We start from the raw sequence: 15,050 nt of genomic DNA on the forward strand, positions 1-15,050 counted from the left end.
ATCTTTTGACTCACTAATACAGAGAAACAGTAAAACAGTCGTTAAGTCAACAAACTGAAATGGCAATGTCAAATATAAAAATAAGTATGGGAACTTCGTGCACATCACAAAAATGGGTGAAGGAGAAATTCACACCTAGAATTTTACCCAGGATTTTATTTGACGTAGTGACGTTTGAAGCACAAGGCTCTCCCTCAGACTTCTGATAGACATACAGTTGTCATCTCACTCACATGATGTATCACAACAGTTAACAGCAATTAAAATACATATCATAGTCAATATATCATAATAAATATATAGAAGAAAATAAGATACAAAGGTCAATCAACCTAGGTTACACCATATAGAAATTATGTCACACACGCATAGTTGGTGTTTCAGTAAAGGAAGTGAAAAGTCTTAAATGATAATTACTGTCTAATTATCTGTTGGCATAGGGAGTGTCAGGCTAACACCACAGATTAAGATGAAAATACACAACTCAAAAGCATTTCACCTGGATGTTCATGTTGTTCCTATGTCTAATGTCACATATGGTTCTACAGTGGGAAAAAACATGTTTAAATGAATTATAGTGTTTTATAACATAAATGCAACTTGGATTTTCAAGAGAAGTAAATGCACAGCTAATAAAAAAAAATGTAATTGCTTAAGATGATATATTTGAGCAATTGCCCGTAACAAAGAAGACTAGCAGACACTGTGTGGAAGTGAAGCTAAGAGAAGTCTGCTGTTGTGCAGCAGCAGAAGTGCAGCAGTCAGTAATAACATCAGTGGGTGTGGAGGACGTTCAGAGTGTCGCTGCACTCACTCAGCTTTATGATCAGATGAGGCTCCGTATACGTGGGATCCTCATTTTATCACCAGGCTCTGCTGTGGGACCTTTATTGCTGCGATGAACTGGAGCTCTGCACCAGCGAGATTTAAAACCCATGAGACGACACGCCTCACTAATAAATCATTATCTCTATTTATTGCTGTATCGTGTTCAGCAGAACTTATAACCTGCGACCGAGTTGATGGATGGGGATTTGGTGGTGTAGCTTTCAAGCTGTGAGAATACTGATCAAAATGTAGCTGATTGAGATGTTGCCAGACTGAAAATATTAAAAAAATTATGAAAGTGAATGTGCCATTATACAAAACTGTTTAAAACCAGACACAAAAAATGAACAAAAGGCCTTTTCGCACAGTTGATATGAAAGATGCAAACACAGAAATATGCAAAACAAAAACAGGGGGCAAGTGCATGAATGAAGAGGGAGCTAATTAAGACTATATATTTTACTTGTCTTTCTAAAAGTGATGTGGCTCCTGCTCTCTACACCTTTTTCTCTGCGTGTTCCTTGTGTTGAGGTCTGCCCGTCACTCATATTACATGTGTATTGATTGAACTTAAGAGCTCTTCCCCACGTCCTCCCTCCCGAGACCATAATGAATAGAAGCTGGGTGTTATAGAAAGTAATTTATTACACAAACCAAAGCTAGTTTACAAATAGTTTCCAGTCCTGTGCATGTGTATAGTCTAGTATGAACAAACCCACATTTCATATTTACAGACTTTTGCATACAGCTTGGTTTTCCTGTTCCTTTTGTGTACATCACTGCTTCAGCATCCAAAATCAGGATTTAAAAATACAATAAAAACTAGAAATAAAAATGATTTGTACATAATAAGGAGACTAGAGTCGTTTTTTTTCCTTTTGTCTTTTCAGCCAAGTTTGTATTCAAAACAAACAAACAAAAAAAGCCAGCACACGTGGTCATAGTGATGCTCTAGACAGGCAGCCGAGGGGCCAGCCTTTCTCCTGACTGCCTAACAACAGCATTTGGCAGGGATGATTGACGAGTCGTTACACCCAATTGAAAATCATCATAAAAATAAAAATAAAAATTCAGGTAAAGCACAAAAGAAGAATAAACTAAAGCGACAACACATGAGCAGTCCCCTAGTCTTCCACCTCCTATTTTTAAATACTGATAGACATATTTATGACTTGTTTTAAAGCAGAAAACAAAAGTATGAAAACAACGACACAAAACTGGGTATCTGGAACAGGCTCCTCCCTGTGGACCAGGAAGAAGAACAGGATGCAACACTCAGAAGAGAGCCTCAGTCTTGCAGTAAAACACACAGAAAAGTCAGGGAAGGCTGGTGACTCATAAATCCCAAATATAACTGGCCACACTTTCATTTCTAAAATAAAAGACTTAAAAAAAAAAAAAATATTAAAAGAAATTAAAACCAAGTGTTTTTCCAACACACAGCAGGTGGTTAATTCTCACTCAGCATGTTAGTGATGAAGATTACCTGAATGTTTATCTCCAAATCGGACCATTCTGGGGTTTCCATGCAAAGTATTATGGATGAAAAAGGTCATGTTTGTCTTTTTAGGTTAAACTGTTGATGCAGATGGTAGATAGCAACATTTAACCAATCAAAGACAAACATAAACGATGGATAACATGGGATTATCAGAGCCTGTACATTTGACCTTTTTATACATGCCTACACACAAAAATGAATCATTTGTCCCGAATAAGGAGATCAGTGGTGTGCATGTAAACACAATACTCTCCTCCTTGTTCTTTGTCCTGGTCTCAAACCAGGGGAAGGTGAGCACCAGCAGTCAGCTGTGTGGAACAGGAAGGGATGGGAGTGGCGCAGTTTGCTCAGGTTGTACTACGCAGGACAGGAAGATACCCTTTTCACCCAGTGGGACAAACAATTCAACTGCCACTGATTCAGTCGAGAGAATTTATCAAATGTTAAATCACCTTCACGTGAGAGCTGATCATCTCCAAAAGTAGACCGATCAAACACCATAAAGATTCAGCAGCATGTGGACAGTTCAGTGTCTGGTTAGGACACTGAGGGAGTCCCACTGGTGCTCCTCTGGATGCATGTTAACTTCCTCTGTAGCACTGCGGTGATGCCTGATATTTACAGCAGCGACTGCAATACAGGTGGTGAATAGAGCCACTGGATTACAGATCAGCACGTAGCTTCAGTTTAAACCCAGCGCTGAGGGCAATTTAATTTGAACTAACAGTATTTACTATCGGGTCATTATAACAAATAATCTGAGTGAGAGCAGGGCTCAATGTGTTTGTCACTGAGTCTGTACGCATAGGATTAGCCCCAGTCAGGGACTAAATGGAACTGAGCTGGACATGTGAGCATGTGGCTCCACGCCTCTCTGATAATACAACACACAAGACCTGAGCACCTGACAGCACATGACCACTGGTTTCATATAGAGCATACAATCCTCTCAAGGAAAAATTCTCTAAATGCCCAATTTTAGGCAAAATAACTTTTTTGTTCTTGAATTAAACTGCAAGCCATTTGACCTCAATCCTGTTTAATGCACTGTTTATTGGTGATTTTTTCACTATTGGAGCTGTTAAAACAACTTTTCCAGATCACTACAGCGCATAATAAAACTTTGAAAACTGGTTTAGTCTCATCAGGGTCACCCCCAAGTCCAGATATTAACACACTGGGATAAATGTTCCTCTGACGGTGGAAAGGACCAGGATCTCTGAAGGTTCTTTATCAGTGTAAGTGGCTTGAGACACATGACAAGGCTGGTGGAAATGTCCCACCTTGATGGTAACCCTACAGGTGAAGAGCCCAATGTTTACAGCGGTAGTCATTTCCTGCGCTCCCTCGTTCCTCTTCCTTCCACCCACCCAACCCGGTCAATCAAAGCTTCCCAAACCCAAGTCCCAGGGTCAATTCAGTCCAACAAACAGTCATTTTACAGCGGTAGTAGTTTACTGCTTTTCCTTCCCTCCCCCCCTCCCCAATCTAGTCATCCCTCAGTCCCTCCCGATGCCCCAGTCCCATGTACAGTAGCCCAGGGTGAAACAGTCCAAATGTGTCGGCCATTTTACAGCAGTACACATTTATTGCTCTTCTTTCCGCGGCGGGCCTGCAGTGCCGCCCTGGTGGCCATCTCGAACACCTCCCGTACGCCGTCCTTGGTCTTAGCGGAGCATTCCATGTATCCGAATGCTGCGATTCGTCCAGCCATGTCTCGGCCCTCCTCTGATTTCACTGGCTCCTATTGGATGAAGAAACCCCAAGAACTCAATTTAGAAACATAACTCCACTCCTTGATAATCATAAGTAAATATCTAAAATATAAGCCAGTGAATATTGCTATGAATACTTTTACCAAACTAACATGCACTTTTGGGGGTCACAGTACTATTGTGAATGTTTAAATCCTCCACCTTGTCAAACCCTTCGACATGGGATTAAGTCTTACATTGCCTTATTTAATCTCAAGAACTCCCATCAGTCAAATACCTAAAATCATTATAGACCTCTTTCAACTTCAGAGACAAAACTAAACTGTAATTTGGCCCAAGCAAAGAGGATTCAGTTACCTGCTTCATCTTGGCCAGCTCTCGACGCGTGTGCTCGTCATTACGCAGGTCTTTCTTGTTTCCTACCAGGATGATGGGAACGTTGGGGCAGAAGTGTTTGACCTCTGGGGTCCACTTCTCTGGAATGTTTTCTGTGAGGAAAAGAACAGCTCAATTAACACTGGCCAGACACCAATGACGTATTTGTGTGTATAGGATATGTAATTATTATGGGTAACTTTCATTGACTAAAATTGTGCAAGGCCCATTACAAGAGAAGTGAAGAATCTTTACTATATTTTCATCTTTCCAGCTGGGCAATAAGTTTTCTTTCAGGAGACAACCACGGCTAAACTAAGTGCCATGTACTCCACTAAGCTGGGTTTAGCTCTGTCATGAACATTTCACTTTAAGTATAACTATGTCAATATGTTAAAACAAAAAAGAAAATGCTGGTAAAATTTCCTCTTGCTATAAAACAAAAAAACCCACAGAAATCGAAATTGGAATCACTGCATGTAAGTGATTTGATGGCAGAGCAATAATGCTTATCTTTAAATTAATTAACAGCTAAATAAGCGAGAGCAGCATTTTAATTAGCCTGACTCTTAGAAAGTAATTTAATTTAAAATGTGAATCAATGCAGAGATAAATCTGCTTCAGAAAAATAGACAAAAGACAAATAAGAGTCTATCCCCTATCTCTACTGAGCATCAAATGTAAAAAAAGTCATGGTCAGCAAAAAAGTACTGCTTCAAACAGAAATGTAATCTGTGAAGAATGGTTATGTAAAACAACTATAAAAGGCAAACTATAGAACAGTGGAGCCATGTTTCCTTACAACTGTAACTTCCTCTCATTTAACTGTTTAATTAATGTGTGGTACTTCAGTTATCTGCAGCTTTTATCACCTCATTTTATGAAAATCCATTTTCATATGATCAGAGAGAAATGGTCAAGAGAAAGGGAGTTGTTCTAGTTTAACATCATGACAAATGATTTGTGTCAGTGTAGGAACATGGCCAAGCAGTTCCCCTACAAGTCGTCACAACAGGATGAACACACCATCTACAGGCCCCAGAAATAACTCTGTATGAAAACGGAAAGACGGGGGTGAAGAGGAAGGACGGAGATGATGTGTTTTATGCGGTGCATGAAAACGTGTCTGCTTGCACCCATCCGTGTATGTGTGTGTGGTTTGTGCTTACCCAAGCTGTCAGGGCTGTCTATGGAGAAGCACATGAGAATGACATCAGTGTCTGGATAGGAAAGAGGTCTCAGCCTGTCATAGTCCTCCTGACCCGCCGTATCCCAGAGAGCCAACTCCACCTGACACACACGGAGACAGACAAAAGAGGAACATGGAAATAGTGGAAAGAAAATGATCAATAACAAAGAAACAAAGACCACAAAAGACCTCATCCTGACAAGAAACTATAAAAAGGACAGATTTAATTCCTCATTTGACTAAAAGAAATAAGTGCATTATAATAGCAAAGAGTTATGACTATTAAGTGGAAAGCAAACATCATAAATGTCCGTGTGAGGATTTTTAGTGCCGTTTAATGTTTTCGTAAACCTTAAAGTTCTTTTAATTATTCAGATTTGAATATCATAAAAAAATATTAAAATCTGAGTACTGTGTTGAATCTCTGCATTTAGCCTGACAGATTTTCACCTAAATCTTAAATAGCTGGTCTCATTGTGCAGTTTGGGCCATGATTCAGACGGTTAACCTTGATGATTCAATTTAACTACAACCAGTACATACAGATATATTTTATTAACTTAAACAAATTAAATGTTGGGAGTAATTTCCATTTTTATAGCTTTTAGACTGTTTACCAACACCATCCACTGTATATTGCTTCAATTTTATCCTGTTTTGTGGAGTATATATTTTTTTAAGATGCCTGGTATTGTAATCTGATTTGTTAAAAAAAAAGAAGAAATACTGATATTCAGCACAAGAGATCTTTGTTTATTCCTGATAAATAGTCTGGAATAATAATGACCTAAAGGCCAAAGGGGTTAGTTTTACACCCCTGTCCATTTGCTTGGTTTGTAAGGACGATTATACAGAAACAACTGAACGGATTTCCATGAAACTTTTAAGTATAGGACATGGGTCAAGGCAGAATCCATTAAATTTTGGGGGGCAGATCCAGGACATTGTGGGCAAATTTGAGCATTTTTGGTAATTTCGCTGAGGAAAATCCATGCATCTTGTGGGGAAGGAAAGAAAAACAAAAGGCATACTTAGGCGGACAGATATCTATGGATGTGTGCACTTAAGTGGCACATGGGCAGTGACATACAAAAGGCCCCTCTGAGCAGACAGCGTTGCTAAACAACAAAAGGAAACCAGATCAAGACATTATGACAGGGTGGGTTAGTCACTACAGACTCCATGTCCCAGAATCCCACCCTCCTAGAAAGGCGTCAGGATGTGAAGGTTTGTGACTGATAAGTTTGACTTGGTGCCACAGTTATCCTGAACGACACAAACAATACATCATTAACCTGGAGGAGTTGAGCTTATTGTCGGTGTTACTGTGGATGTTTAATAGTGAATATCTTTAAGTTTTAAATATCTGAAGTATTAAACAAACATAAAATTAAATCAAAGCTATATCACTGAGGAAAACTTGAAATCAATGGATTTGTATACATATCTAGAAAACTCAAAATAAGCACCAGACCCCTGGTTAATGGGGCAATTAAATGTGTTTTAGATAAAACACCTACAAGACATATTTTGACAATTGTGTCAGATATGGAAATGGAGCACGAATAAGCACCCAGGGAACAAAATAAGCCCTGATACCAACACAAAAACAATTGCTGAGACTAAAAGAGACAGAGATGTGTTGTGACAAAAAGGAAATGCGAGTAGATAACTCAGTACAGTCAGATGAAAATTTGTCAATTACTTGGATTTTTGTGTATTTATTTAAAAATCACTGTCACCAAACAAGGTTTTCCCAGGATGGGAAAGACTGTCTTCGCTGTCTCACCTGTTTGCCGTCCACCTCGATGTCAGCAACGTAGTTCTCGAACACAGTGGGGACGTAGACTTCAGGGAACTGGTCCTTGCTGAAGACAATCAAAAGGCAGGTCTTCCCACAAGCTCCATCCCCCACGATCACTAACTTCTTACGAATGGCTGCCATTCCTGGAGAGAGACACAGTGGAGGAGGTAAAGTTTCTAATCAAGAAGATGCAGAAAAGGCATTAAATACAGCAGAATCAGGAGTGCAACAGCATTGATTGTTTTGAGACATGCATATCCAGTGGAAAAATGTATAATCTTTTCCAGTAAAATAAATTTTAGGCATTACGAAAAAGAAGACAAAAACAGAGGCTGTGCCATATTAAGGGAACTGACCAGTGAAGCATGGTGCAGGTGAATCAATGCAACAACACAATAGAGGTTCAGAGCCTCTCGAGGTTTGTGAGATGATGAATGGGATACCCAAGGCTGAAATGTAATTGTCTTACTTGTCATTGTCATGCTTTTTGTTGAAATATCGAGGACTTTAAATTTTTTTTTCTCTCTCGATACATAGCGATGCAGACGACTTTGCATCGATGCAGAGACAGAATATAATCAATTCATGTTTTTCAAGTAAGAAACCCTTTGCACTTTGGAGCTTGTTGGTCAAAAATCCTGTAGACTGGTCGTTTATACTGTAAGACTAAGTTTAAGAGATACAGCTAGCTTGATACAAAAATGCCAATACTATTGACTTATGTGTTTTTATAATAAGAAGTGGGTAAAGTGTAAGGGAAGGGTGACATGTTGAAATTTGACCCCTCCTAAAATATCTGTGGATGCACTCTAGGTTCCTGTCCTTACAGGCGACTACTTACATGAAATACAATACATGATGGTAAGTGACCTAACACAGTGTGGGTGTGTGAAAACAAGCTTACCAAATTGAGTTATGGGAAGTTGAGGCAAATGAGTGACATGTATTCTGTTGTCATTGGCCTAGATATCTTAGGAAATGGAATTCACCAGAAAGTCAAACACAGGAAATGCGCGAAAATGTTGTGGATTTTCCATTGAACTCGATGAATATTACTTTATATTATGCCAAAATCAAAACGGCGATTTCCCTTTATATATGTACAGAAACTGAGATACAAAGGATCTACTTGTCAGGTCTGGAAATGTATACACAATCCTGTTATATATAAGTAGTAGTAATGTGTACTTGCTGACTGGAAAAAGGATAACAGGACCCAACATAAAAAGGGAAATAAATTGTATCACAGAATGGTTGTTTCCTCCCTGATCAGAGAAGTTGCGGCACCTTGCAGTGTCAATCATGCCTCTCTAACCTGTTATCTCCATCACAGGTTTTTCGTTCTGCTCATCGGTTCCTTAACTGCAAGGACACTGTATATATCTGCCAGAACCTGCCTACGTCACGCAACAGCCTGTCCATTTGTTTAGACGCAACCTAGCATGCATGGCGTGGTAAAGATGAGCCGTGATAAATGGTCAAAAGTGTGAGTTCACTTTAAAAAAAGACAACGACGACAAGGCAAAGTTCAATGCCTGTGGAAAAGCTCAACAAACATGAAAGGCAGCACGGCGTCTGAAAGACTGTACAGCGTTTAATGTCCTGCAGTCTCCGAGCATGTCATCTTCAGCCAATAAATAATTTTACATTAGTCCTTAAAGTTCACAATTATTGATGGAGCATTAGTTTACAAGGACAATTAGAACATTTCCATCTACTAATTATTCACAAATACGACTGTGTTGTTTGGTTAATTTAAACACCAGTATTTTCAAAGCAAAATGTTTCTTTTGTAATGTTGCCTGTCTACCACAAGGCTTTACTAGTGCTTCCCGGTGTAACATGAAGCACAGCTACTGCGCATAGGTCCAGTCCAATAAACCTCATTTTGCCATTTTGGAATCGAAAATAACCTGTATCGATAGCAGAATCGAAATCGATAAATTTAAACGATACCCAACCATACTGGTGCCGCTCCTGTTTTTTTCTGAATCCATCAGCTGAGCTGCAGTTTTGACCTGCAGCAGCTTTAGAGCAGTAGCCACAGTCAGGGTTAGGCTGGTTCAATTTCCTGTGTCACTTTTACCACTTTGATTAGAGATCTGGGTTATCTGGCCTTGTTTTGAGGTTCTGTTTAACTAAACTGTAATAATTTGATAGCATACTGCTGTAAAAACAAATACTGTACTGATACAAATTCTACATCTTGCAAATGCCTGGTCTCTGGTCCAAACCAGTCTGTCCTCCTTCCTCTTTAGTTTTTTTTCTCCATTTTATTTCTGTCCATACAGCAGTTAGTGTGTGACTGACATTTTCAGCCACTATAAACAGTGTGCTGCCTACGCCTTCCGCTTACAGCTGCATGTGCAGTCCATTTTCTGATCAAAAGTCGCTTTCTAAATCATAGCAAATGCAGACACACTTTTTTCAGTAATGTTTCCAAACAACACATCTGCAATGGTCCACTGGGCACACTAGTTACATTCACTTGCCATGGTGAGTTTATTTATTCACAGACAAAAGTACCCTGACGATTCCTGCTCCCTAAGAAATGTCTTTCAATCTCAGTCTTTTATTGTCCTCTAGTTCCATTAGTTTCTGGCCCTGAAATACACCATGGCACTGCAGGGTGCTGCAAGCATCCTATAAATGGTAAAGGAATACGCTAAGTAGGACAGCAGTGTCAAAAAAGATTAAACCATTCCTGCTATGACTGGAGGGAAAAAAAGAAAAGACAAAAATGGGGGCAGCTTTAGCCTGGAGCTGGATGTATATTTTCAACATTTCATCAGCAGGTATAGTTGCAATCTAGCGACGTACCCTTGTTTCAACAAATGCCACCTAGGTGCCTGTAGGCAAGTCATTAGCGTCGCTAATTGTTCTTTTAGTGCTGATTACAGCATACAAGAGTCATGGGACTGGTAGTAATACACAGCAGAGGGCTGCCCCTGAAAGTCAATGATTTCAATCCCAGCGAGGGCTACACCTATCAATAATTTTCTATCGATTAATCCAACGACTATTTTATTTCTCTATTAATATAAGAATGAATTCAAAAACAACATTTTAAAAAAGTTTTTTTTTTAATCATCTTCTCTTAAATACAAACAAAGCTGACAAAAATCTAAGTGTGCACTGCAAGGCATTAAATCTCAGTCTGAACTGCTAGTCTGCCTTTACAGTCCCAAATCTCTCCAAGATAAAATGAGTGCAAGAGCTAGCAAAAGGAATATATTAATCTAATATAAAGGGCTTTTGAAAAAACATCTTTCCTCTTCGTTCCCAACAGCGCCTGGGTCCGTATAGAACAGTGTCTGGGTCCAGTCCAGACCACAGTTCGCCTATTGGTGACCTATGCTAGATGATTGTTGCGGATTTTCTTCAGGTGAGTCCATGCTTTGACTATGTTCAGCCACCTTCCTTAAGACACACGCTTCGTAAGTTGATGTATTACCGTAATCGATAACGTTGATTACGTCAACGCATCGCCCCAGCCCTAATCCCAGCACATACTCTGATGAAAATGTAGAATGATGTGAGATAATAGTGATCAACAAGTGGTGGGTTTATAACTTTGGTGAAAGCAAACTGAGCTAGGATAAACTCACAGTGACCTATCGCACCAGAGTAGTTACCCCACCACAAATAAATGTGTGTAGCAGGAAAATTCAACCACATCCAAAATGGAAACAGTGCTCACAAGGAGCTATTCAACCTGATCAGCTGTACAAAAGGATATTTTCGATTTTTTTCACACAAGCACTGCTTAAATATAATACACTAAAAATGTGTCCCCAAACAGAAAAGGCTGGTTATGCAAGCTAAGTTTGTGGCTACAGTAAAAACAATTTGAGTGCATGTGAGATGTACTCCCCTGATTATAATTCTATTAGATAAGGAAATCTTTGATCTCACCTGCATGTTCGTGAACCACAAGATAAAATAAAAAGACAACAGATGACGAAACACTGAGATCACCCCAACATGATCAAATCAATTAGGGTAGCCCAACACAAGTATTTTTTTTCCCCCACCTTACACATTAATTCTTGGCAATCTGACACAATTCTTGCTATCATGTACAGTAATGATGCCAGGGGACATCAAGAACATTCACCGGTGTCATGAATGTATTCCATATGTGGCAGAAAAACATAAGACATGAGAAACTCTTGCAGGTTAAACTGGACAAACCAGACACCTTTAACGCTGATGAACTCTGAAAGACTCACTGCAGACGTCCTCGAAAACATTCTCTAGCCTAGCAACATAAAGAATAAAAGAACCCATAGTGCAACAACACCCTGTAAAAGTCCATAGTTACGCTACTACTCTCCATTCAAAAGGACAAGTTGTAATGAATGAATGTGTAATCATTTAGCCTTGAAAAATAACTCACGCCCTCATTTTTATAACCAATTTTCAAAGAAGGTCATTGTCAGGACCAATGATATCATTACTCTCCAGAGCAATAGAGTACTCTCAGGGTCGTTTTTGCCATTTTTTTTGTTTGGTGGAGCTGTGCAAAAACGCTCAGGCACTTTGAATAGGTCATATGACTTATAGGTAGAGAAAATACCCCCCAAAAAAGGACAGAGAGCAACAGAACAAAATCTTGAGACAATCCCTGTCAGTGATAGACCTCCCTCGCAGTTTGGTAATTCACTTTAAATCATTTTCACTCAAACAAGGCAATATTTAGACAGTAGGCCTGCAATTCAAACCCACTCGTGCGATCAATCAAGTGTTAAAGGAAACACTATTCATCCAGCAACATTTCCTTGTATGACACAGCTTTAACTGCATTATTAACAGTTACTGTGTGCCTCATGATTCATGAGCCTGTCTTTTACAAAACCCAGCACAGACAGCAGTTGCATCTAAAGCATGCGTGTTTGTATGCCAGGAAACACCCCACGCAGTCTTCAGGGTGGAAAATTTGCCCCTGCTTAATGATGCTTAAAAGACTGTCAATCAATTCATATTTTAATTTCTGACAGAAACACGGCCGGTGTTTTTCTTCTGCCATCTGACATGCAATTTCTGTAGGTGTGTCCATTACTGTTGGAACCGAAAATAAACGCTAAACGCAACAATGTGTCCCACCTACGTGTTATAGATGGCAAAGAAGAATACGGCCTGGATCTTGAATTAATGTGTCAACCAGATTGAACCTTTTTTCTTAACCGAATCTTCAATCAGTCCATTCAAACCATTTGTATAATAATTTCTATATTTGAAGTCTCAACAACAGATAATATCAAAGAAGTGTTTACTATCAATTATGTTTTGAATCTCCAATCCTTAAATTTAACCAGCTTAATTGGATGTCATATTAAGACCATGATGTGCCGCTTCCTTTATTAAAAACTGAATCTCTTTAGCACAAACCTAAAGAAACAGCAAGCAGTCAAATCGAATCAGCCACTGACATACACATATATACTGGGAATAACCCTGTGTGCATTAGGAGATTTGGGGCCAAATTGAGTATTGACTGAAATTAGATTCTGATCAGCCAGAAATTGTCCTTCACTACAGTGGAGCAGAGGATACGTTTTATTGAACGGCTTCAAGGGCGACAGTGTGTAAAACCCGCAATAAAAAAATCCTGCACATCCTCTCCTGCCGAAGGCTTGCGAGTCAAGTATTCAGTGCTATTCCAGAGGCTTTTTTACATCAGCAAGAACAAAATAAGTAGAAATCATTATAAAATGTTTCATTGAGTGCCTACCCCAAATTAGTATATCTGAAACGACAGGCACTTGTTTTCACAAGCTGATGTGGGTGTCATATGTTGACACTGTGCTACAATAATGGGTATTAACTGAGAATGTATAGACGAAAAGTAGTCTTGACCTGCATAATAAAAAGGAGCAAGAATTACAAGACAGGTTTCTGCAGCAATAATCTACATTATTGTTTTTCCCTCCAAAGCCATGCCACATGCACAAAGCTTTCATATACAGTTATATGAAAAACACAATGTCACGTCTTGTTATAGATAGATAACCTCATACGTGGTCATATACTATGCACTTAAATGGCAGATTCGAAAACATATAGAGGCTTTGCGTGGTCCACCAGACATCACATCCAACATATAGAAGAAGTTGTGTGTCTTGCCCCAGAGAGCTCACAGTGTTCAAACATTGTTTTTAAAGCAGCCAGCCACTGGGTGGGTCACTAGAAAGATGGCGTCATCACACAGGCAACAGATGGCCAGTGTGTCCGCAGTGGAAGAATGGGTGGGTGGCCCCGATCCAAGCCAAACTGCAAACCGAGACCCGCACATAGTATAGATATGACTTCTAAGTGGTGAGAATGTTTGTTAAAACCAAAACCTCAAGTTAGAAAAGCAAATAACCTACACCCTTTGCAAAGTGGAGACTGAGCTCTACATTGACACGTTTTACTACCCACAAACAGGACGGATTGGCGTTGAAACTACACATGTGGTTTATATGATCTTTATCTGTGACCATGCCTTTACATGAAAATATTATCAACAAATATCTACCAGCAGCAGCCGTTCCTGAAGTAACACTGAGTAGGAAGCCGCCTGGTCAGTGCAAGTCAGGAAAAGAGCCTCATTGTTTGGCTGCGGCTGACTCGTCCACCTAGGCCAGTCTCTGCGGTCCACTTTACAAGCGATGTGGAAGTTAGCACAGTTCACCAACAGTCCGGGATAATGTCTGGACGCGGTCTTTCGGCCACTAGAGTCCCTGCACTCCACATTAAGCAGGTTTCACTCCGCCACAAGTGCAAAAAGTGCGGACACCGCACTGAGACCGAGGTCGGCCGGAGGAAAAGCTAATTTGGCTACCGTTAGCTAACGCCGCTAGCTGTTAGCTTTCAGCTAGCCCTGCCTTTCAAAGCTGCGTACAACTTAAAATAAACTAAAGCTTGGCGCTTCTGAAGTGAACGGTGGGGAGAAAGGTGCCGCTTCGGGCTGGTCTGGTGTCGAGGGAAGTAGTTTACCTGTAGTTTCTGTGGCTCGCAGTCGGATTTTCTCAGCGTTTCCCGGAGCAGAGCTGGTTTCACCGACCAGTCGAGTCGCTCGCTGCTTCCTCCCAGTCTCTCACAATGAATTAGTTCACGTGAGCGCGCAGCCCGGGTTTGTAGTTTGTAGCTGCGGGGGGAGGGGTGGCGGGCACGAGCGCGAGAGCCACACCTGCGCGGGCACGACACCCCTGCGCCCTGAGCCGAGTCAGAGTCTCACGCGCTGAAATGTGTGATAGTGTCATCATGTGGAGCCATGAACACCGTCTATTTCCAGGGCGGACATTTCCATTACAGTGTGCTCACATCCAGCTGATGCTGCTTTTAACCTGTGAACACTGGGCTTGGTAAGGTCCCAGGCGCATGTATTATTATTACAGGTGAGCTAATGCTTCTATAAGGAAATAAACTCGTGAGTGAGGTGTGACATGAGTCAGTGTGGAGGTTTCCATGAATCTATAATGTTACTGGGTCTCGTGACATACTTTGAATGGCTTCTGTGCTGGTCCCGTGTTGAATACGTGATGGGGGATGCCCCACATTTAAGCAAGTTCTGTTATTCCCCCAATTACAGTGAATGGAGCTCATTGCAGAAACTGCAGCTGTAACTTTCTTCTCTGTGGATGCAGCGCCTGG

General features: G+C 40.4%; 1 protein-coding gene across 1 annotated transcript; it reads right to left on the reverse strand.

Annotated features, from left to right (window-relative positions):
* Nucleotides 1-1,453: 1,453 nt before the first annotated feature.
* rhoab (ras homolog gene family, member Ab) lies at nucleotides 1,454-14,547 on the reverse strand. The gene is made up of 5 exons (XM_035158899.2): nucleotides 14,394-14,547; nucleotides 7,398-7,555; nucleotides 5,589-5,709; nucleotides 4,402-4,532; nucleotides 1,454-4,073 (listed from the first exon to the last, which is right to left on the reverse strand). Exons 2-5 carry the CDS (start codon nucleotides 7,551-7,553, stop codon nucleotides 3,900-3,902), a joined length of 582 nt encoding a protein of 193 aa, XP_035014790.1. The 5' UTR covers nucleotides 7,554-7,555; nucleotides 14,394-14,547; the 3' UTR covers nucleotides 1,454-3,899.
* Nucleotides 14,548-15,050: the final 503 nt, after the last annotated feature.

This window comes from Hippoglossus stenolepis, chromosome 6 (assembly GCF_022539355.2).
Source record: "Hippoglossus stenolepis isolate QCI-W04-F060 chromosome 6, HSTE1.2, whole genome shotgun sequence".
In the NCBI taxonomy this organism is placed as follows: Eukaryota; Metazoa; Chordata; class Actinopteri; order Pleuronectiformes; family Pleuronectidae; genus Hippoglossus; species Hippoglossus stenolepis.

What these genes read in the sequence shown, in the direction of transcription:
- rhoab (XM_035158899.2), bottom strand. Translation starts at nt 7,553, where the DNA reads ATGGCAGCCATTCGTAAGAAGTTAGTGATCGTGGGGGATGGAGCTTGT. An exon ending in TCGAGGTGGACGGCAAACAG is followed by an intron (nt 5,710 to 7,397) that starts GTGAGACAGCGA and finishes CGTGTGTGTCAG; the next exon opens with GTGGAGTTGGCTCTCTGGGA. An exon ending in AGCTGGCCAAGATGAAGCAG is followed by an intron (nt 4,074 to 4,401) that starts GTAACTGAATCC and finishes TTCATCCAATAG; the next exon opens with GAGCCAGTGAAATCAGAGGA.